This window comes from Eubalaena glacialis, chromosome 9, assembly GCF_028564815.1.
Source record: "Eubalaena glacialis isolate mEubGla1 chromosome 9, mEubGla1.1.hap2.+ XY, whole genome shotgun sequence".
NCBI lineage: Eukaryota > Metazoa > Chordata > Mammalia > Artiodactyla > Balaenidae > Eubalaena > Eubalaena glacialis.
Window position 1 is genome coordinate 22120547 of NC_083724.1, and position 22933 is coordinate 22143479.

Sequence of the window (22933 nt, forward strand, 5' to 3'; positions counted from 1 at the left end):
ATTTATCAAAATGTACCATAAGGAGAGTGAAAAGGCAAGTCATATAGTGGGAGAAAATTTTTGAAGTGCATATAATTGACAAATCAAATAGAAGGCAGATAGTCCAATTAAAAATGGACAAACTTGAATGGGCACGGCATAAAATAAGAAATATCATTTATATTTCAGGAAACATAAATTAAAATACACTCATCAACATGTCTAAAATAAAAAACAAAATACGCAAATGTCTAGTGTTGATGAGGGTGTGGAACAACAGGAACACTACTACTTAGCTGGTAGGAGTGTCGATTTGGACACTTTGGAAACCAACTGGCAGCATCTACTCAAGTTGAACAAACACATATTCTATGATCCAGCAATCCTACACCTAAGTATATACCACACAGAAATGCGTACGTGTGTACTAAAGGGCCTGTATATATGAGTGTTCACAAAAGCATAATTAATAATAAATAGGGACTTCCCTGGTGGTGCAGTGGTTAAGACTCCATGCTCCCAATGCAGGGGGCCCGGGTTTGATCCCTGGTCAGGGAACTAGATCCCACAGGCATGCCGCAACCAAGAGTTCGCATGCCACAAGTAAGGAGCTGGCGAGCTGCAACTAAGGAGCCCGTGAGATGCAACCAAGGAGCCCGCCTGCCGCAACTAAGGAGCCCACATGTCACAACTAAGGAACCCACGTGCCACAACTAAGGAGCTGGCAAGCCTCAACTAAGACCTGGTGCAACCAAATAAATAAATAAATATTAAATAAATAAATAAATAGCCCCAAACTGGAAATAACCCTATGTCCATAAATAGCAGAATGCATATGAAACTGTAAAATATTTATACAGTGAGTTATTATGTAATAAAGGAGGAATGGACTACTGGAACAAATCATATGTACAAACATGGATGAATCCCACAAACACAATGTTAAGGAAAAGAAGCCAGACACAATAGAGTACATTGAAATGGTCCATTTATATAATTCAAGAACAGATGAAAATGACTCTATGGTGAAGTACTATAGTGGTTACCTTAGGGAGATAACAAAGGGAGGAGGCCACACAAGGGAAACTTCTGGGGTTCTGGTAGTGCTCTGTCTTCCTCTGGGTGGTTACAGCAATGCGTTTGCTTCATAAAAATTTATCAAGTTGTACACTAATGATTTGTGCACTTTTCTGTCTTATAATTCAATAAGAAAACTTTCCCCCAAATCCTTAAAATGTACAGGCATATCTCAGACATATTCCAGGTTGTTTCCACAATAAAGCGAATATCGCAATAAAGGTACAGAATTTTTTTGGTTTCCCAAAGTGAATATAAAAGTTATGTTTACACTACACTGTAGTCTGTTAAGTGTGCAATAGCATTATGTCTAAAAGAACAAATGTACGAACCTTAATTTAAATGTACTTTGTTGCTAAAAAATGTCAACCAAAGTCTGAGCCTTCAGCGAGCTGTAACCTTTTGGCAATAGTGACATCAAAGATCACTGATCACAGATCACCATAACAAATATAATAATGAAAACATTTGAAATACTGCCAGAATTACCAAAAACATGACACAGAGACATGAAGTGAGCAAATGCTGTTGGAGAAATGGTGCTGATACACTTGCTTGACACGGGGTTGTCACAAACCTTCAATTTGTAAAAAAAATGAAATATCTGCAAAGCTCAATAAAGTGGACTGCAATAAAATGAGGTGTACCTGTATATACAAACTTAATAAATGAAGAGTTATACCATGTACCTGTATGGGAAGGCTCAATAATATAAAGATTTTTAACTTCTTCAAGTAATCTTTAATTCAATGTAATTCTAATTAAAATCTCCCTCTTTGTTATTACTTGTCAGGTTGATTCTAAAATTTATCTAGGAGAGTAAATGCATAAAAAAAGGAAGGCAATTTTGAAAATAATAACTGGGAGGCCCTTCCCTGAAAGATATAAACATGTACTATAACACTGCAATAATTTAAAGTGTTAAGTTCTGGTAAAGAAATAGACAAATAGATTAATGCTACTGAATAGTCCAGAAAAGGTCTGTGTAAATATGCAAACTGAATATACAGTCACCCAGGACCTGCCCCACCCTGACCCCCACAGATACCAAAATCCAAGGATGCTCAAGTCCCATATAAAATGGCCTAGTATTTGCATATAACCTATGCATACACTCCTGTATACTTTAAATCATCTCTAGGTTACTTATAACATCCAATACAATGTAAGTGCTATGTAAGTAGTTGCCTGGCAGAAAAGTCAAGCTGGAACTTTCTGGGATTTTTTTTTTTTTGATCCGAGGTTGGCTGAATCTGCGAATGTGAAACCCACAGGTACAGAAGGCCAACTGTATAATAAAGGCTCCAATTAAAATTGCTGGGGAAAACATGGACTCTTCAGTAAATGCTTTAAGAGAATAAGCTATTGAGTTGGAAAAACAAAAACAAAGCAAATTATGTAAAATAGATAGCTAGTGGGAAGCAGCCGCATAGCACAGGGAGATCAGCTCGGTGCTTTGTGTCCACCTAGAAGGGTGGAGTAGGGAGGGTGGGAGAGAGACACAAGCGTGAGGAGATATGGGGATATTATGTATATGTATAGCTGATTCACTTTGTTATAAAGCAGAAACTAGCACATCATTGTAAAGCAATTATACTCCAATAAAGATGTTAAAAAATAAAAAAAAACAAAAAACAAAGCAAATTTAGATTCCTATTTCATACGACAAGCAAATAACACATTTCCAAATGGATCTATTTTCAAAAAGCTGTTTCCATAAAGAAGACAATTTTCATGATTTTGGGAATAAGGAAAGCCTTTCCCAGTATGATACAACCCAGAGGTGTAAAAAATAGATTAACAAATCAGACATAAACATTCAAAAGTCCTGCACTGAATAAATTTTAAAAGACAATAAATAGTCCTGGAGAAAATACCTATAACAAAGTGACAAAGTCCATATGAAAAGGTTCTCCAAATCAACTGGAAAAGACAGGCCCAGAGTATGACAGGCAATTATTCAAAGAAATACGAAGAACAAAAAGCAACAGTAATCAGACATTATAATCAAAATAGGATGTAATTCATTTGTTAGATTGGCAAAAATACAAAAAGGTCCATATCTAAAGACTGTCCTAAGATATGGGGGAACTTGCACTAGTATAGAAAAAAATTTGCAAAGATACACATCACACTGGTTAATAATGACTTCTCTGGGATTTTTAAGTTTTACAATATTAATGTATTATTCTTGCAAATTTTAAAAATCACTAGGACTTTGGAAATGTATATGTAGGAAAAATAAATGTTCTTTTTATTTGACCCAGGAATTCCTCTTTTAGAAATTTATCCTAAGGATTTAACCAGAGATATGTACAAAAATGTATGCTCAAGGGTGTTCTTCAAGGCAAATTTATAAAAGTGAAAAACTTGAAACAAACCCAAACCAACAAAAGAATTGTAAAATAGATTTTGGTACAATTGTGCAATGAAAAACCATGTAGCCATATAATAATCACATTTTCAAAGGCTAAGTATCTTTTAAAAACGTAAAAAACAGTAAATACAGTTTGACTACAATTTTTGAAGTACATTTATGCATAAAAAATTCCAAAATAAAACACGAAAACATTAAAAGTTATTTATGTGTAGTAAGATTGCTGTAATTTTTATTTCCTATTATATTTATTAGTATTTGCCAAATTATTCACAATGAATATTTATTGCCTTAACATTTTTAAAACATTATAAATTTTAATAAAGAAAATGCTTTTTAAAAAAACAATAGTTCTGGGACTTCCCTGGTGGTGCTGTGGTTAAGAATCCACCTGCCAATGCAGGGGACACGGGTTTGATCTCTGGTCTGGGAAGATCCCACACGCTGCAGAGCAACTAAGCCTGTGTGCCACAACTACTGAGCCCGCGTGCCACAACTACTGAGCCCACGTGCCACAACTACTGAAGCCCACGCGCCTAGAGCCTGTGCTCCGCAACAAGAGAAGCCACCGCAATAAGAAGCCCGCACACCTCAACGAAGATTAGCCCCCGCTCGCCACAACTAGAGAAAGCCCAAACACAACACAGCAACAAAGACCCAATGCAGCCAAAAATAAATAAATTTATTAAAAAAAAGAAAAATAGTCCAGTCTGAAAATGTCTGCCACCAAATTCAATGTTTTTTTTTAACACATCTTTTCAGATGATATATCACCAACGTTAAGTATTTAATACATATTAGTCATTTTTAGTCACTTAAAGTCTTCTTAGAAAAGATTATCGTTAATAAATAAAAAATAAATAAAACTTTTAAAAAAAGAAAACATTTTCTGACTTGTAGGGTGAATATTCCTCAACTTGAATTCTAATATTTTTCCCTTACTGGAAAAATAAAATTTGTTACATTTTAAATGTATAACTTGTAAACACATTTGAAGATGAGCTCCTTGTTTCTAAAGTATTAAAAATACAAACTAAGTTATAATCATTTATAAAGTAGTTTTAATACAGTTTAAAGTACTATAATACAAAAATACAGTAATTATTTCTATTTGGAATATTCAGCTTTCTATGGATAAATACTTTGGGAGACTATTCATAGACATGAAAGAAATTTATTTGCATTTTTGCAAAATAATTGGCTGTGAGAGAGAACGTTACATTTTCTGGGGTTTTAATATACTTTTCTTTATTAAATAACTTTAATGACACAACAAGGATGTCTGAAGTTAATAATTATAATCATTTTGAACAACCATTCCTATTCTGCTCAAAGAGCATTGTCAAATGTGTTAAATGCAACAAATATCACATGGAGAATTTATCTGACCAAAAAGATTTTCCTAAAAATGAGGAAGTCTGGAACCTGACATCTACTTAGCTTGGTATGACTTTACACAAATGGCTGACAGAGCTCCACAGACGGACAGAAAGACAGAGTTTGCAGTGGAGGCTTCTGCTCCACTAACAGGATTTTTAGGCGTGGGGCTCCAGGAAGCATGTGATTAATTAGCTATAAATGCCTTCCGAAAGTGTCTTCCCTACCTATGAGCTGTGTCTGAGCACTCACATGTAGAAATACTTCTCCTTCCATGATTTCCCCCTCCTCAGTGGTTAGAAAACACCTGACATGGGATGCTTTACTCAGTATGCACTGACTATATCCTGAGGCTAATGCACTGTGACCAGGACAATTTTTTTTTAAATGTGGTTTAACTTGTCTTTTAAACTGTTTGTTGTAGCTACAAAAATCAGCCAGCTTTGCAGAACCATTTATTAAATGAATGAAGACTGGTCATACCCAAATACAGACAAAATACTGTGATTAAAGCATGCTCTCATTATAGAGACATCACTGATACTCATTAGCTGATTTTATTGTTTTTCTTATTTCTGTAAGTTTTAGGCTGTACCAACAAATACTGGAAACAATAGAAAAATCACACTACATTAGAGGCAAACATTATCATACAACAGAATAAGCCACTGGGACATAAAATTAGAATTTTATTTAGAGCACAGGTACACAGACAAATATGAAGCAAAAACATTGAGCTGATAAAGATGAAAACATCTTGGTGTAAAAGATCAGTGAGCAGCAAAGTAAAAACGAAACCTATAGTATATTCTTAATAACAAAAAAGTTCTATCATATTATTACAAATATCAACTGGCAGAAGATTAATTAACCAAGAGTATCACAGTCACACATTTTAAATATTAACAGAAATTTCCCTCCATTTCAATTCACCTTTCTCTTCTTTCTTTCATACATTATTGTAGCAGCTTAAAAAGAGAATTTTAAAAGTGAGCAAGCACACATATGCTTTTTTCATGTAAATCAGTTAAAAGCTACGTGGCCAGAAAATATATCAAATTGACTATCAAAAGGGTGGAAAGTAAATCCATCTTCAAAGAACAGTACCATATTTTTTCATAAAATTTTTCTAAGTATCGATTGTGGTGGTTATATTTCTAAACAGATGCCTAGTGTTAAATTATACTGACCAAACTGGTAAATCTACCTTTTTATTCCCAATTAACTTCTAAGTGGTAGAATAAAAGGAATTTTGAAATCATTCTTATAAGAAAGATGGAAGAACTTACTTAAGTTGTATACAGCATCAATTCTATGAAATCACCAAAGTTCTTTATTTTAACAGATAAATGAGTCTCTAAATGTGATTGTGTTGAATCCAAAATGCTTCTAGTCATTATCTACCAGTTTTCAGGCCTATGGGGTTACAAGTTACATTTTCGGATTACAATGAAAATGTACAAACTATGAGGCTAATCTGGCAAATCTATGTCTAATTTCAGCAGTGAAAAAAAGGTTAAAGTCATGGTGGAAACAAACTCTATAAATTAGAAACCTAATAAATATATATGTTATTATTTGATTAAAAAATTGCCCTAGGCATAAAGGCCTCAGGACAGACATACAAAAAGTACAAAAGACCCAAACAGGGTAAATAAACCCAAGAGCAGGATTCAAATAAATGTGTCCATTACTATCTAATAGAAACTGTTACTCATCATATCAGGACATATTACGCCATAATCTTTGGTGTTCAAAATATAAAAGGAATTGTAAGTACAAAGATCTTGCCTGAAAACTCCCAATGCAGGAACCAAGAAATATTTTAGTGTCACTCTGGAAGCCACTGGACAAGGGCGGAACTTCTTTAGAACATACATAATTGAATTTCCTTTTATTGCTTTGTCACCTCCATTGAGGGACAAATGTTTAAAGCATATTCTGGAGAAAACGCTCATAGTTAAAATATGCCTTTCTTTTCCTGTAAGCAAAGACGTGGCAGGGGCCTTGAATTCATTTTAATATTCTTAGAATTAAATCAGCAATTTCAGAAGCAATGTTTCCAAAAACAGCATTGGCTGCCACCATATATCTGATAGTCACACAGAAAGCCTCTATGTAACTAAGGAGACTGTCCCTTTATTAAAAGAATCTTATAATTCTTTTAATAATAATAAAACCCACTGAACAGTCAGAATGAAACCCTGCACTAAGTGAGGAGTTTTGGAATGTTGGAAGGAAGAGCCTGCTTTTCTTAACATTTTATGATATTTCCCTTCCATTTTGAGTATACATGTATAAATAAAGTATAATGATATTTCCCCCATTTAACAAAGTATAGTAGACTTAATCCATTGAAATAATGTTCTCTCTAATGTCAGAGTTTGCTTGGAATTGCTGAGGCAAGCCGGAAATACCAGGAAGCAAACTAAAGACAGGTAGGCATGAAAAAATTCTGATGGTCATAAGGCAACCAAATATGTTAAGTAAGTCTATGCAAATGCTGAATATAAAAGTTAATATTTGGGAACTCTGAGGTTTCCATGGTCTCATAAATAAAATGAAAATACTAAATATTCTTATTAAATGCGATTCAAACAATACGCCATGATAACCAACAAAGATAATGTATGCGCCTCATAGTCTTCTGTTATTACATTGTTCAACCTAAAATATCTAGATCAAGGGAAATTATGCTGCTACATTGTCATTCTATTGAATTTCTCAAGTATCAGGGGAAAAAAAAAAGACTTAAGGTGGGGAATACTAGCAAAGTTCAGAATTCTTGCTTTCTCTTTTTGCAAATGTTTCCCTTTCAGAGTTGGGGAAAGTGCAAAAGGAAAGCTGACCTGGAATTATACATATGAAGCAAGATTTTGAAGTTGGCATCACTTGACAACTATAACATTTCCTTCTGTAGAGGCCACTAAGTGCTGGTTCAAAATATTAAACAGCTAAGTACATACTTTCACAAGTCACACAAATGTTGACCGGCACAGCCTCTTAGCACAGTTTTTCAGTTTAACTACAATAAGTGATAGCAGCAATGGTTAACAATTCCACATAAATACCACAAACACACATATGAAAGAGCACCTGAAACAACATGCAAAATCTCAACAATGACGTCACTGAATATACACAATGCATAGAAATTGTAATGGTTTTTGGCAAGATGGTGTTCTTTTTTTTGTAACAAATACTTTATAAAACAAAAGTTCTTTTGTTATAAATGCTATTTAAAAAGTTGTAATATAATGAATTGTAGATATAAAAGTTCAGTTAATCTGAGTGGATTAATACTAAGATGAACCTGCTACTTTATCCAGTATAAATGATCAATTATAAATTAATTTCTAGTGGAAGTATGTTAAGGTATCTGATTTATAAAATTTAAGAATCACAGAAAGTAAACAGGCATAAAAATCACTTAAATACAGTATGCACAATTACTGTTAGGATTCTATATTGCTGATTCTTCCTAATTCTACTTACCACAAATAAACTATGCCAAAGCATTTTCAAAGCTCCTTGAAATGAGTGTATGATGGTAAAAATTTCTAATTCCAGTGTAATAAAAAGAACATTAGAAGTCTAGTGAAATTCAACACTGAATTCAAAAGACAAATAATTCCATTGTACCTTTTTTTTCAACATCCTAGAATTTCATCTTTTTTCTTCAACTATGATCTGGTAAACGTAATTTATAAAATAAAAATTTGTGAGATTTAAAAAATACTTGTTTGAATTCCTTTTTAGAAGAGTAAGCTGGGTAATATAAGAATTTACAAATAGTTTGTATTTCTATGTCTTCCTGCTGTAGGTTTCTTTCATTAGTTCCCATTTTCTTTCCCCTTCCTATCTCTAAGGAAATTCACTTCAGAAACATCCTAATTACGTTGACAGAAATTTAATCCTTTTGATTGAAAATGTTCCAAACCTTCAAGATGATTTTTTATACTTTCCATAGACTAAAAAAGGGTATAGTAGACTGCATTCAAAACCAATAATATAGATGCTATGTAGCTGGATATTCAAAAGAATACCACTTTAAATAGTTACTTTTCAGTTCATAATCTATAACTGGAATTCATATACTTGAAAACTGTAGTTTGTTTCCCCTCCAGAAATGAAAACTGAATATAAATGGAGTAGGCTGAGAGCTGTTCCTGAAAATAAAAGGTGATTACAGTTAGAGATTATCCAATCAAATCTCAAAAGGAGAAGTTGCTAAAAATTAAGGTGTAACATTACACAATGAAAAGAAGTTCACGTGCAAAATAGCCTATTTGGAAACTGGCAGCTTGAATCTATTCCTTAACAGAAACTTGATTGAGAGCTTAAAACACTATTAAAATTTTCAAAACAAGGATACCCCTTCTTACTCAGTGGGAATGTAGGGTTGTTTTTCCTCCCTAAACCCTACCTATGGACTGGAAATCAAGGTGCCTGGATCCTAGTTTTGGCTCTGATTCTAACAAAGTATGTGCACCTGGGCATTCATCTAATCTCTCTGGGACGGTTTCTCTCTTCCATAAAAGAAGAGGGATGGATTAGATTAGATGTTTTGAATCTTATTTTCCAGCCTGGCACACATGAAGGATGTGTAATAGAGGTAGTAGGTCATTCAGTCTAGTGAGTCTCAAAGTAGGAAGGTAGGGGCATAGGGAACATGAGAATTCCTGGGGGATCTGTGTTTCAGGATGTATTCCCTTTGCGATCTCCATCCATCTCTTTGCCCTCCTTGCCCCCTCCCCCCAAGAAGACATGGTGACTCCTATTCTTCACAGCACTGAAGATCACTGGGCTAGATGATCTCTTAGGTCTTTTCCAGGTCCAGCCTCTATGATTATAATTCACTCAACAAAGATGATGGTTACTTCAGTACTCTGACCTAATTAATTCTGATCAAATTAGTACTCTGACCTAATTAAAACTGAGTCTAATTCAACAAAGGCATGGTTTACATAAAAACTCAATTTAAATGTATTAAAATGCTTTCTTTTAAAAAATAATGCAATCTTCAGTACCAAATTAGGTCTTTTCTTCAGCTTTGGCAGGCCCAATTAGTCAATTTACAAACAGGATGGATTATGAGAAATTTTGTTTATCTTTCTTTTCTCTGCTTAGAAAAGTAAAATCAGAGTTGTTGGCAGTTTATCAATATCATCCTCTCTTTTCTGTTTTTATATCAGTAGAAATACACCAACCACCAAAGGATGATATATGCAGTATATTTCTTTACCCCAGTTATGTTCTATGGCAAGGATCTCTTAAAATCATCCTATCTTCATCACTTTGCCTTATGAAAAACTATGTATTCATATCATCTCGGCTGGATCCAATGGGGAGGAGAAGCAATTATTCGAATACCATGCATTAAGGGAAAAACAACAAAAAAACAATTGAGGATGCCCTTGCCAATGATGTATTTCTTAATAAGTAACTATCTACATCATATCATATGGTAGATTTGTGGAGATATATCTTGTATAAAGTTCTGTTTGAGAAAAATCTTTTAAACTGATTGATACAGAAATTGTTAATTCCTTAGTATTTATAGTATTTATTCCTTAGTATTTATTTATAGTTTTTCATGAATGAACCTTTTAAAAAATACCTTAATGTAATAAATTATCATACATTCCCCTTGATTTTTCCCCCTAGGCTTAGAAATTTATTTCCTTTATCACATGGTAGAGAGTATTTATTTACAGATGTTAAGTATTACAGCTTTGTTTTGGCTAAAGGAATAAAGATCAAAGTGCTCTTTTCCTGTAGATAAAGAAAACCAATCAGAAGAAGGCTGATTGAAATCAGAACTGTTTGTCTTTAATATCTAAAACTGTGGAGACAGTCAAACTAGAAAAAATCTGAATGGTTTTAGTTGATCTCTAATACTGAGAATCATAAAGATAGTATTTTCCCCCAAAAGTTTTCTGTTAAAAACAATCTTGACTGATTAAAAAACAAAATAATAACAAAATCCTCTATTAAATAGTTAATTTGCTGGCACCAACTTGTAGAGAAGACCAAACTCCCTGGCAGATTGGCAATCAATATTCATATCTGGTGGATGACAATATCAGCTTCTGGGCTTAAGAGAGGTATTTCCTCTGCCTAGAACCTCCCCCTTCTCTGTCTGAATTATAAGGAACTCTTTTGAAATAGGATTTTTGGTTTATATTGGGTAAAAACAAAGGACAATCATTTTTAAAAAAATATAATTAGGGACTTCCCTGCTGGTCCAGTGGTTAAGACTTCATGCTTCCAATGCAGGGGGCGTGGGTTCGATCCCTGGTTGGGGAACTAAGACCCCACATGCCGCGCAGCACAGCCAAAAAAAAAAATATATATATATATACATATATATATATATATGTGTATATATATATATAATTATTTGTCCATATACACATTCACCTCCGTGACAAAATTAAGAGTTCTTTAAAGAATGACACAAACTTTTGCTCTCTACTCATGGCGAAGGGGAAACAAACTTTGCTGAATGTTCCATCTCAAAATAACCACAGTTAGGGGGCCTATATAATTTTATGCTAACAAACATGCTAGGTGATGGCACTGCTCTCAGTCAATTCAGAGTTGAAAGAATATTGATGATTTTATTACACCAGGGATTCCACTTATAATTTATCACTTCAGAGAATCTAAAGAAGCACAGTAAATCACTTTGTGAACAGGCAGCTACAGCAGAAAAGGTTAGTGCTTAATGGTAGCTGGATATAGTTTCAGATCCTGATACCCTTATGTATTAAGTAATGTGGGCAACCTATTTGACTTCTCTGGATTTCCTCATTTATAAAAGAAATAATGATACTTACCCTCACAGGACTATTGTAAGAATTAAGTGAAACAACTTACAAAAGCACTCAGTACCATGGTACATTGTAAGTACTTGATAAGTGACACTCATTGATGACAGTCTGCACATTCTTATGCATGTCTGCATCTATGTGAACACAATGGATGGTGTAGAAATGGCTTTACCTTATTATTGACTTTAAAACAGGCTCTAAAAGATCCTCCACAAAATACTCAAAGCAGTATTATGTATTCTACAGCAAACCAACATATTCAATGGCTAAATAATGGACAAACTGTGTGAGTACAAAATTTGAGAAACTATGCAAAATAGTACTGGCAGAGAGTTTTTTGCTGGGCTCTCAAAAATGAAACCAAACTTTTATTACAGTATCTTTTATAAACGTTTTGAAAGCAGGAACTATTTTATATATCTTTGTACCCCTCTTAGTGTCTAGACACTAGGTGTTCAAATATTTGTTGACAGAACTATAAATTTTCATCTCAGTGAAGTCATCTGATTTCATGGCATCTAGAACCTAAGCCATATGACTTAGACAAATTAATTCGATGAAAGTATCAGCTAACCATGATCTAGTTGAAAAACCAGAGACCTGATCTATACTAGAAAACTTTCAGACTATTCTTTTGTAGATCAGGAAGTGATTTAACATGGGGAAAATTTAACACAGGGAAAACTAACTATAATAAAAATATTTTAAGTACCTGATGTATTATAAATCATATTCAGACCACCCCTACTAACCATGATAACAGATGGACTCTTAAGAATAAGCTCTGTTGGATAAACATCCTATCTCTAACCTTTTCAAGTATTATGGTTTTTTTTTTTAAAACTGCTACCATCTATGATTTTCAATAGCCAGTCACTCACATGAATATAGAAGAAAAACAATTATGCAGCTATGTCATACAAATGCTGACAGATGGGTTTGGCATTTTTGTTGTAGACAGTGCAAAACTTCCAGAGTCATGTGAGGGGCACTGTGGAATTTCTTACATGCCATTACACTGACCTTAAAGCGTAAACTGCAAATACAGTTTTATTGTTTTTGTATGATCCACAGGATTGCCTGGCAAGGCAGCATGTTCAGTTATAGTGAACACCTGCTGGACTGTTGAATTTTTGCTAAAGTACATACATGATTTTGGCATCAACCACTGCCGCAGCATGGATGTAATTTTTTAAAAAGTTAAAATAGCAAATAATAAATATGGTATCTGGCAGTAGTATATCCTCAGTATCGTTTGTACAAAAACACAAAATTTAGAGGTAGTTGCCGATAATTTTTCATAATTTAATTATCTCAGAGAGTTACAATAATTCAGCTAAAATTCTACCAAGCCATTCTTCAGAAAACAGTTTTCTAAATTTAAATGTCACAACGTTCCTATTTGGTTTGAGTTATCAAAGCAAAATATAAATAAATAAAAAATAATTCACATTCTCAATCTGCATTCTTCTAAATGAAACTGCTATAGGATTAAATAAGAGAGAGATTTTCAGTTTAGTACCTCGATATACACAAACAGGAATTCAAAATTTCCTAGTTCTGCTTTCTCAGTGCATACTGACTAACCTTCTTCCCCATGACAAACTTACTTTGCTGTCAAAAACAAATCAAGAGTTTTTAAAAGTATGTCAGTGCAAAAACAAAATGCACAATCACATTTTAAATGTTTTACAGAAATCTTTTTTTTTAAAATGAGAGGTAACCTATGTTAAAAAAAAAAAAACAACTTACTTTTAAAAAAGAGTTCTCTCACAGTAGGCTGTCATGTGCACTTCTGAGCCCATTACAGGGTAAGGAGAAGAGGAAGGTTTTGTTAAGATAACTGGAAGAATGAGGCTCTGTGGTTCAAAATGACCAGAAGAGGGGGGGGACAAGGGGACACTGTGTGCCTTCATGAAAGATCGCTCAGCCTTCCTTTTAATCAGACAGACTTGAGAGATGGGAAGACACCGTGTCCCCATCTCCAGCTCAAATCACTGGAAACTAATTACGGGTTGGAACTCAGAAAGGTAAATAGAAAAAACTCTGGAGTCAGATGACAGACAGTACCATTTCCTTAGCTATAACCTGCTACATCTTGATCTCACCATAAAATGGAGATAATTAACCTTCTTTTCAAAGTTGTTGAAAGGATTAAAGATCACGTATACAGAAATAAATATGTATGTATTGAAATGTCTGAAGAAATATTTACTAAAATATTAACAGTGGTTATTTTTGGCTGGCAGATTTATGAGTACATATTTTGTTTTCTTTATGCTTATCTGGATTTTCTAATTTTCATAAATTAGTATTACTTATATAAGTGGTGCATGTAAGTCACTTAGCACACACAGTGCTGGCACACAGACTGCCTCAAAAATGGTGGCTACCATCATTATTAATACAAAAAAATAAAAGCAAAGTATCTTCTGCTCTTTCTTCTTGTTTCTGGATGCCTCTTTATGGAAGGAAAGTCATGAAATGAAGTAGATTGCATAACACAAAGGCCACGGCAGACTTCCCACTCCTGAGCCAAAGGAAAGGTCACAGCTTAGAGTAATGGGTCTTTATGTGTTTATGACTTAGTGTTGGGAAGAGCTGCCTAGCCATGGGAAAGCTCAGCTAACATGATGATTTAGCAAAGCAAATCAAAATGAAATTTGTCCTGGTCGTACAATAAATTAAAACATAAAATACCACCTACCTTCCTAGCTAATGTGAATTATGAGGATGCTTTGAAGAACAAATACTTCCCAATAGAACGCCCAGATCCAACAAAGTGATTAAGATTTGGATTTTTTTGATATGTTAATGATTATACAAGATAGGAACCTAGCTCATCTAAATTATTTTATTATTGAAGTATCTCAACTAATAATTCACCATAGGCTTGAAAATAAAGACCTTGGAAAAACCACCACAGAGAGTTGTTTAACCAAAATTATAATTATTATAATTGCAGGATTATCACACATAAATGCATTTGTATTTACTGTAGAAGAAACTGCACATTTTCAAGAATTCTTTGAATTCAGCTAAATTTGGTAACAAAATGTTGTTACCTAAAATGAGTGTCAATATTCCTTTGATCTCAACTACAGAGTCAAGTAATCTCCTGGGGAAAACAGACTGAAGTTCAATGCTTATAAATAAATAATTCAGAGGATTTGGGTTTTGAAGAGTATGAGGCTTTTGTTGTCTTGACTAGTGCTTCTAGATTTTTAGTAAGACTTTTCCATTCTCTACTTTCTCTTTATGTTCGATATACAATCTAATGCTTGGGAACATTTTCAAAGCTTTGGTAGTTTTAAATTTCTTGTAAATCTGATAATCAAACTTCATTTACATTGACTTCTTAGAAAACAACAAAAAAATCCTATCCAGGTTCAAGCACAACAGTAAAAATGAGCTAGTAACAGTCTTTTTTGCCATAATATTGGACTTCGCATATTATTTTAAAATTATATAGCTTCCAAAAAGAATGGCACCTTTATTCCCTCCTTCTACCCTCCTCTGCCCCCAAAAGAAGTTAGCTAAACATCTAGATTTTCATAAATTGCAAAAAATGAGGCACAGAAACTAAAATCTAATTATGCTTAAAAAAAAAAAGTATGTAAATAATTTGTCTGGCTTATATCAACATTTTCTTATTCTGGATCTGACAGTTGTGTGTAAGCAGTAAAGTTAGTGTTGTCTCCTCCTGATTAATGTAGAATTTTAAAAATTAAAAAAATAATGCCATTTATTAAGTAGACTAAAAATGAGAGGTGGGGTGGGAAGGAAAAGCAGGAGTTGAGGACACAAGTGTCTAGGCTGACTTTCAGTTTCCTTTTTGATAATTTTTAAAAAAAACGGAATTCTTTCTCTACTTTGTGTTGCCTGAGAACCACTATGGTTTTGTAAAGTCTATAACAGTAATTATATTTAATCACCACGAGTACATTTGTTTTAAGCCTATGAATACTATGTTAGTAATACTAAACTATCTCCATTGGCTTATTTGTAAAAAGAAAAATATATTATATATTTATATTCTTATAAAGTTAACACTGAGGGCCGAGGAAAGGGAACGAGAAGCAGTGTTTCATCACAGTTCCTCTGGACTCAATAACCAGACTGGGGTCTTGCTCAAGCCACCTGGTCAAGCAGTGTCTGAGGAAGAGTCATAGGAGGCAGAGACGATGAAATTGCCGCTGTTGGAGTGCCCGGCCACTGACTGGGCAGCCTGCTGGCTCAGATTGTTACAGATAAGCACCAGCTGGTTGCTCTGGGCCTCGGACAAGGTGCTGCAGCTCTGATACACACTGAAGTTGGTTTTCCTGCCAGGGATGTTCCCCTTCTCGCACATGGTCTTCACCATCTTGGCCAGCTTGTTCTTGCCGAGGGCCTGGCAGTTGTACCAATGCAGAGCCGCCAAGTTCACGACTGGCTTAATGGACAAGTAGAAAGGGGCATCCTCATAGCGCATAGCAGGAGGCCGCCGCTGGGCATACTCCTTATAGTCTTGTACGGGGCAGGTCTGTGGAGCATGCTGGGTGGCATACACACGGGAGTCTGTCCCCCCTCTCTTGGTTTTGGCATTTAGGTCACCAGTGTCTTGACCCATCCACTCCAAGTACTCCAGCCCCGTTTCTGTTACCCGGAGCCGAATATCACCCCACTTTAAGGTAGACCCGTGGAAGCCTGTACAGTGCCCAAAAGCTTTTGTGTTGTTGAGCCAGACGAGGTTGAGTAGACCCTCAGGGTTATAGCGGCTTAGCAGTCCCCTTTTCCGCAGAATGAGCTCATCAGCAAAGGTGAGCTTCATGGACTTGTGTGGCTTATTTCCTTTTCCTTTGCAGCGGAGTTCAATTTGCTTCTGTTTCAGGGCCTCTTGGGAGCGCTTGAATTCCTTATCCCTGGTGATACTGTAGCCATACCTGTGTTCTTTTAGGTACCGTTCAAGTCCACACTGGTAATTGGCCAAGCTGTTGGGTTCATACTCGGAGCCATCCTTCTGCCTGGCATCCACAAAGAAAGAGGCCAGGTAGGCATCCAACTCCTTGCAAGGGATGACATAAATCTCTCTTGTTTCAGAAGGATACTTGGAGATGAGGAACTCCCGGAAATTGCGGAGCGCGGTCTGCGTGCTCCGGATGGTTTTCTCATTCTGCTCCCTGCTGAGCTCAGCTGCTCTTTCATCCTGGTCTGCAACAAATTGGGGAGGGGAGGGATAAAGAGGGTGTTGATGAGTTCAGACAATGCACTTTCTACTCTGAAATAAAGTTTCCTTTTATAATGAAAAAGAGAAAGAAGGAATCAATTTTACAGAGATCACTAATAAATGTTATTTACATACCTGTTGCATTATAATAGCCAACTTCAGTTTCACAAATGATGTACTAGACAAGAGACGGCCCACTACAATCAAAATGAGTTTCTCATGTCATTGGCACATAGTTTAGTGCACGAAGATTTGTGGAAAGAGTGGGATTAGAGGCAGCCTTCATTTTAGGAAAAAAGACAGAAGTGTGCTATTTACCCTAATGCAGTGTGTGAGGGCCCCATCAGAGCAACACACTTATTTTAAATCACTTCATTTGTGAAACCAGAGGTTGTACTGGTTCCATTTTATTGAATTAAACAAAAAATATTTGAATCTGTTATTCAGCATTATCTCTAGAGATCTATATTTAAAAATGACTAAATAGATCATTTACAGCAGTTAACAAGACACATTCTACAGTAATTCAGGTAAACGTGGTTTATATATATTCTATATGTAATTGCAGGGCAGTTTATAATAAGTGATAAAAATATTTTGTGTTTTGCAAAATGAAAACAGACTCATAGATACAGAGAACAAATGGGTGGCTGCCAGACAGGAAAGGGGTGGGAAGGTGGGGCAAAATTGGTGAAGGGGATTAAGAGGTACAAACTTCCAATTATATAAATAAGTCACAGGGATGTAATACACAGCTTAAGGAATATGGTCATTAATACTGTAATAACTTTGTATAGGGACAGATGGTTACTAGATTTATTGTGGTGATCATTTCATAATGTATGCAAATGTCAAATAATTATGTAATACACTTGAAACTAATATAATATTGTACATCAACTATGTTTCAACACAAAAAAATTTGGTGTTTTGGGAAAGTAATGAGGATAAAACTTCACAGGTATAAAGACAGGGCAATGAAATTTGAGTAAGGCTATTATAAGCAAGATGTAAGGAAGGGGTATGTCTCTTGTATAGTTTTACTTTATTAATTTATTATTTATATTTGGCCACCAAAGACTGGAGGTGCCTCTTTCCATTGTGGATCACCCATCATTAAGTAGTGTGCTCTGGAGTAGTGGTTCTCACATTTTAGTGAGCTTCAGAATCACTCAGGATGCTCAATCAAAATCAGATTCCTCTATGCTCAGGATGAGGTTCAAGAGAACACACTTTGAGAAAAAAGATCTAGTGCTTATGGCTTATGAAGGAAGCCCTACTCTGTTTTACTAGATTTTTTTTTTTACAATGATTAAATTCAGTGATATCATTTAAATGATTTTCTCTCAGTAACGTGTAATTTACATTTGGGATATTAACATTAACAATAAAAACATTTTGTCAAAAATGACCACAATTATGTCAGACATGGTCTGGGTGGAACTCAAAAGAGAAATTCTAAATATGAAATTACACAATAGAAAAAACAGGCTATCCTATTGATGTTGAGAGGCCAACTAAGGTTAATTTAAAACAACATAAAAAATGTAACTTCTGATTCTAAAGTATAATATAAAATTATTTTGTTTATCCCAATTATCTTATTTAGGAAAACTTTAGATTAATTTTTAAGGCTGCTCAGTGGGAAGTCTTTGAAATAACCACATACAATAAGAAAAATAAAGTTTCGAATAAACTGAATTTTATTCACAAACACTACTTTTTGTATTACTATACACATTTATGAATGTCCATATTATTTTAAAATGACAGTTGTAAGGTATAATTGCCAAAGTTCTCATAACTTTATAAAATGAAATGAACTAAAAATCACTAAACTAGCTAATTAGATATTTTTATAGGCACATTTTTTGAGATCATATTTCCAAAATTCAAATACACAACAGTATATTTTATGCTTCATTAGACTTAACTTTTGGCTATGCTATCTTCTTCCAGTTGAACAATAAAGATGTGTATCTTTCCATTAGAAAGGTGAAGCCACATGTAACCTTTTACCATGCTAGCTTCCCTGACTGTTTACATGCAAAGCCAAAGGGGTCAGCACATCTGTTTATTGTGGCTACTTGTTCAAATATCTATGACAACAGTCTTCAAACTTTAAACAAAGACTTTCTAAGAAATAAACATTCAAAGACAACTTTAGGGAAAAAATTTCCAGTTCTTCAACTTTCACATGGAATCTTTTCTAAAATTTAGTTTTCTGAGATGAAGACCGAGTTTTCCATCCCAAACCTACTGTGTTACATACTGTGGGGCATTAAAGACTTTGAGGAGCCAAACAAAATTTATAAGTTATAAATCGATGATTAAATCCAAATATTGTCCACATTCTTGTCCTTCTCTGTCTTATACACATTCTGATATAGGTGAATTTTGCCATTGCAAACAGGGTGTTTGGCCTGAATTAAGGTGTATTGAATTCAGGATTTTTGAAAGGGTTTTAGGTTAGTGAAGTTGATTCTTTTAACTGGAACTGGAATATTCTGCAGGACTGCCAAAATGTTCCAGATAAAGTAGAAGCTTAAAATTTTATTTACTTTTTTCATATTTAGCATGCTTTTGTTCACAAGATGCCTAACAACTATTATCAAATCATATGAAACACTGATTCTAGTTAACAGTCAATCCTCATCATTTTATAAAATATTCAATATTTTCTACCTTTTTACAAAAATAAACTGACTGAAACAGATCCACATTATTAGCACCCTGCTAACACACTCACAGGTGACCAGCACAACAGCACTGCTTCAACATCCTCAGCCCGGCCTCATTTCCAAGCCTTTTTCTCCTTTCTATTTGGTCTCAATCTTAGTTAAGAATCTGTCATATGGTGATTTATAACAAAAAATATATATATATATTTGGTCTTCGTCTGGGTTCTTGGCACAGAGCTCCTAAAAGCCTTAGAGTTTTCTGTGATGAGGGTGATAAATGTGTCTTTTGTTAATGTTCATGAGGTGACTTTTGGAAAGCACCTACGGATAGGGGCTGGTTGTCAGTGGAGGCAAGCAGGAGATTTCTGGAGTGGAACTTTCAGTCCTACCCCACTCCTCCACCTTTGGGGAGGGGAGAGAGGCTGGAGATTGGGTTCAAACACCAATGATTTAATCAACTGTGTTTATGTAATGAAGGCTCCATGAAACCCCAAAAGCACAGGGTTCAGAGAGCTTCCCGGCTGGTGAACATGTGGAGATATGGGGAGAGTGGTACACCTTGCCCTAAGCATCTCTTCCATGTGGCTATTCCTGAGTTATGTTCTTTTATAATAAATTGGTAATCTAGTAAGTAAAATGTTCCTCTGAGTTCTGTGTGCTGCACTAGCAAATTAATCCCTACCAAGGACGGGGGTCTTTGTATTCTTCTATTTATGATGGGTCAGTCTTATAGGACTGAGCCCTTAACCTGTGGAATCTAATGCTACCTCTAGGTAGATAGTGTCAGAAGTGAACTGAATTACAGGACACCCAGCCGGTATAGGAGAATTTCTTGGTGGTGTGGAACCCCTCTACTGCCCAACATCAGAACTGGGTATATAACTGTAGAGCCATTCCATCTGTAGGAAAATAAAAGTAGAGTGTCACATTATCATATCCTTTCTTAACAGCCTGGAATTCACCACAAGAGGAGGTTGGAAGGGTAGAGAAACCCTCATTCATTTTGCATGAATAGGGGGAAGTAAATGGCTTTAAAATCAAGTAATAGTAATAACGTTTTTTGGCTAATGACAAAATCAAATAAAACCAGGGAAGATTGATAATAAAATATAGAACTGTTATAATTATCTTGCATTTATCTCTAGTTTTAGAAATTTTTCTGATCCACTTCCTTTTAAAAACTTTTTGTTAGGTATAACATGCATACAATAAAGTAGACCAGTCATTAAGTGCATGTAATTATTTTTCACAAATTGAGTCCCGTGCCTAGATCAAGAAAAAGAGTATCAGGGACTTCCCTGGTGATCCAGCGGTTAAGACTCAGCACTCCCAATGCAGCGGGCCCGGGTTCGATCCCTGGTCAGGGAACTAGATCCCGCATGCCGCAACTAAGAGCCTGCATGCCACAACTAAGAGCCTGCATGCCGCAACTAAGAGCCTGCATGCTGCAACTAAACGATCCCGCACGCCACAACGAAGGTCTCCCGTGCCACAACTAAGACCTGGCGCAGCTAGCTAAAAACACAACATAACATAAGAAAAAGAGTATCACTAGCACCTCCGAAACCTTCCTCATGTCCCCTTCTTCCAGTTGCTCGCTCCCACCAAGAATAACAGCTATCCTGACTTGAAATAGCATACGTTTGTCTGGCCTATTATTATAACTTATATGAATGAAATCTTAGAGGATGAACTCTTTTGTGTCTGGCTTCTTTTGCTCAACATTATGTTTGGAAGTTTCATCCATATTGTTATGTAGTTGTAGATAATTTATCTTCTTTACTGTGTAACATTCCATTGTGTGAATATATCACAATTTATTCTTCCACTCTATTGAACATTTGGGTAGTTTTCAGTTTAGGGCTATTTCCAATAAAATTGTTATGAACACTCTAGTAGGTGTCTTTTGGTGAGTCACATGGATGCATTTTTTTGGGTGTATACTTAGAATCAGAACTGCTAGGTCATAGGAAATCACATGTTCTGCTTTAATAAATACTAACAACCAAGTTTCCAAAGTGGTTGTACCAACTTGCTTTCTCCATGAGTGTGAGAGCTCAGATTGCTCCATATCTTCAGCAACACTAAGTAATGTTAGTCTTTTTTATTCTAGCTATTCTGTTGGGTGTGCAATGTTACTGCACTGAACTTTTAAATTTTCATTTCTCTGATGACTGATGAAGCTGAACAGCTCTTCATAGGTTTATTGGCCACTCAGATATTTGCTTTTGTAAAGTGCCTGTTAAAGTTATTTTCTACTGGACTGTCTGCCTTTAACGGCTTTTTTAAATTTTATTTTATTTTATTATTTATTTTGGCTGTGCCAGGTCTTAGTTGTGGCATGTGGGCTCTTAGTTGTGGCATGTGGGATCTAGTTCCCTGACCAGAGATCGAACCCAGGCCCCCTGCACTGGGAGCGCGGAGTCTTACCCACTGGACCACCAGGGAAGTCCCTGCCCTTTACTGTTTGCAGGAGGTTTTAACATATCCTGCGTATGAGTCTTTGTCAGATAAATGTATTACAAATATCTTCTCTGAGTCTGTGGCTTGCCCTTTCACTTTCTTAATTGTGTTTTTTAAAGAACAAGAATTCTTAATCCTAATATAGTCGAATTATCAATTTTTTCCCTTTATGATTCATGCTTTTTTGCATCCTGTTTAAGAAATTCTTATTCCAAGATCATGAGAGATCTATTTCTTCCAAAAGCTTTACTGTTTCAGTCTTTACATTTTGATCTGCCATCTACTAGAACATCCATCTATATGTTCTAAGATAGAAATTAAAAGTAATTTTTTTATATGGACCTTGATCCTTTTGATTTTAATACAATTTGAATAAGCAATACAGCATATGGTACAGTATCTAAAAGCTACAAATCGGTAGAAAGTAAAAGTAAGTCACCCTCTCATCCCATCTCCTTGTCACCATATTTCCCTCTACATGGCAACCAATGTTACCAATTTATTGGGTATAATTTTGGGATTTTCTATGCACACACACTTATTCCTCTCCTTTCAAAAAAGGGTGGAGGAATATACTATGCATCCTATTCTGCAACTATGCATCCTATTCTGCATTTTGCTTTTTACCATTAACAATGTATTAGAGATAGCTCTATATCATTACACACACAGTTGCCTCAATCTTTCTAATAGCTGTAAATAAAGTATTTTATATGGATATACTATATCTGATTCCCTGCTGATGGATATTTGCATTATTTCCATCCTGTTCCTATTATAAACAATGCTGCACTGGTATCCTTGTATACATGACATTTCCTACACATGAGCAAGTATATATACAGAATGAATTTCCAAAAGTAGAACTGCTATATTGCTATTGCCCTGTACATCTGCTGTGCCAATTTAACTTTTGTGATAAGGTATGAGAGTGCTG

The 22933-nt window shown here is 35.1% G+C and overlaps 1 protein-coding gene across 2 annotated transcripts in view; it reads right to left on the reverse strand.

Moving 5' to 3' along the window:
* KIAA1958 (KIAA1958 ortholog) overlaps window positions 1-22933 on the reverse strand; it is a 164821-nt gene that overhangs the window by 27112 nt on the left and 114776 nt on the right. Inside the window, exon 3 of one of the 2 annotated variants that reach the window (XM_061200098.1) lies at window positions 16753-16836. The exons of the other annotated variant lie outside the window; for it this stretch is intronic. Coding sequence (XP_061056081.1) covers window positions 16753-16836 — 84 coding nt within the window. The remainder of the gene's footprint in view (window positions 1-16752; window positions 16837-22933) is intronic. 2 annotated transcript variants of the gene reach the window in all.